Raw genomic sequence first — 1,917 nt, 5'->3', positions numbered from 1 at the left:
ACCAGCCCCAACTCTCTCTGCCTGTCCTTGTAGGGAAGGTGCTGCAGTGCTCTGATCAGCTTTGTGGCCTCCTCTGGACTTGCTGCAGCAGTTCCATGTCCTTCTTGTGTTGGGGACACCAGAACTGTGCAGTACTCCAGGTGGGTCTCACCTGAGCAGAATAGATGGGGAGAATGAACTTCATGCAGTTTTTCTTCCTAACAGTAATAGAAATATTTTTCAACTAAACCCAGTGAAAGACAAGAAGCATAGGGTAAAAGTTTGTCATTGCAGTAGACTTCATTGATTTTTTGTATGGACAACTCTATTTTTACAGGTATTTTGACAGAGATGTTAACTGTATTAAGGAGTTCTTTAAGAAACGCTTCAACTACGAGAGTGAGCTCTTCCCCACGTTCAAAGACATCAGGTAGGAATGCCCAGATGAGTTTGAGCTTTCCTCTTGGTGGCATTAGTGTTGGCTTTGTGAGAAGGAGCAGTGCCTGTGAGAGCTGCCTGTAGGAGCAATAAGAAAAAGGCCAAACTATACAATTTTAAATTACCTTTTTGCCATTCTTGTTGTGTTCTCTTCCACCAAACTTACTGTAAATTATTTTTTTTTGTGCTCTAAAATCCTCTGCTGCCTCCTTTGTCTGTCTTCTTGCAACTAAGGAAGAGAGAGGAGTCCAAAGGGTTGATCTAAATGGTAAATGTCTAGGAAATGTCCATAATGCTGCAGAATCAGCCTTTCCTCAGCTGTAGTGTATTGAGGATTAATTTGGGTTTCAACTTGAAATTTATTTTTAACATGCTAGTAAATCTGGTGATTCCCCTTTGAGCACTAATACATACAAACTCTTCTTACCAATGTCTTTCATCCCTTTTGAAAAGTAAAGTAACTTTTCACTCATTTTAACATGGAAGCTGTTGCAATGAAAGGGTTTTATTTCACTCCGAGCCCTTTCCAAAGGGCTCCCAGACTGGGATCAGTCCCTGTGTATCAGCAGCCCTTTACTCTTCTGTTGGCCTGAGCATAATTGGAACTTAAACCCAAAAGGTATTCCTGCTAAAGTAAAATAATGCCCTCTAAATAAATAGAAATGCAGATTATGGAGGTGGAGTCATCTTCTGTAGAAGTTTCCTCCCTCTGAGGTTACATTCCGTTAATAGTTTGCCTCAAGCTCAGCACTGTCGTGTGGTGTTTTGTGTATTTCTACAGAGTATATCCTCCTTGTTGATAGTCTGGGTCATTATGGCCTGGTTTGTTTCACGTTTTTAACCCAAAAGCATATTAAAACTAAACATATCTCTTTCACAGGAGAGAGTGTTGTCTCGACAGAGAGATTTCTCTCCAAAGAAATTGCTGCCAGTGGCTACACAAAAGAAATGCAGGAAGATGGTGAACTGCTTTACCCATCAGGCTCTGAGGAGGATGACAGTGCAACGGAGCTGTTAGAATTTGTAGAAGGTGCTGAGGACAAGCTCAACTACTTCAGCAAAGACGAAGAGAGCAGTGCAGACCTCACGTCTGAAGTGGGTGATGTCTCTGAGAGCAAAACCTCTAACAGCACCGTGTACAGCAGTGAGGAAGGGGCAGAAACAGCTGGAAGTAGTGAAAATACACAAAGGCTGATTATGTCAGAGTTGAGTTCAGCCTTGGAAAATGGCCAAGTATGCATTGGAAGCTGAGTAAAGATGCAGAGAGTTCTGAAACTGATTTTTCTTAGAGCAAAAGCATAACTGAAAATGCTGCTGGAGTGGAAAATTAGAGAGGTGAAGGAGAGTGCAGTAAGGATAAGGAGAACGAAGATGAATGCCCTGAGCTGGTTGACTCATCAGCTTTAGATGAGAAGTTTGGGCATTACAGGTAAAGATTCCTATTTACCATCTACGTGTGTTTCCTCCGAAAGCAAATGTAAATCCTTAAGTAGCTCAAGG

At 41.9% G+C, this 1,917-nt stretch overlaps 1 protein-coding gene across 1 annotated transcript in view; it reads left to right on the top strand.

The window, feature by feature from the left end:
* RIOK2 (RIO kinase 2) overlaps nucleotides 1-1,650 on the top strand; it is a gene marked incomplete at both ends in the record, with an annotated part of 2,468 nt that extends 818 nt beyond the window's left edge. The window contains 3 exon segments of the mRNA XM_009071892.1: nucleotides 317-427; nucleotides 1,221-1,225; nucleotides 1,337-1,650. Of these exon segments, the coding sequence (XP_009070140.1) occupies nucleotides 317-427; nucleotides 1,221-1,225; nucleotides 1,337-1,650 (430 nt within the window).
* Between the last annotated feature and the right edge of the window lie 267 nt (nucleotides 1,651-1,917).

This window comes from Acanthisitta chloris, unplaced genomic scaffold (assembly GCF_000695815.1).
Source record: "Acanthisitta chloris isolate BGI_N310 unplaced genomic scaffold, ASM69581v1 scaffold26823, whole genome shotgun sequence".
Lineage (NCBI taxonomy): Eukaryota > Metazoa > Chordata > Aves > Passeriformes > Acanthisittidae > Acanthisitta > Acanthisitta chloris.
The sequence above is the reverse complement of the archived record's forward strand: the minus strand, read 5'-3'. Positions and strand labels throughout refer to the sequence as shown.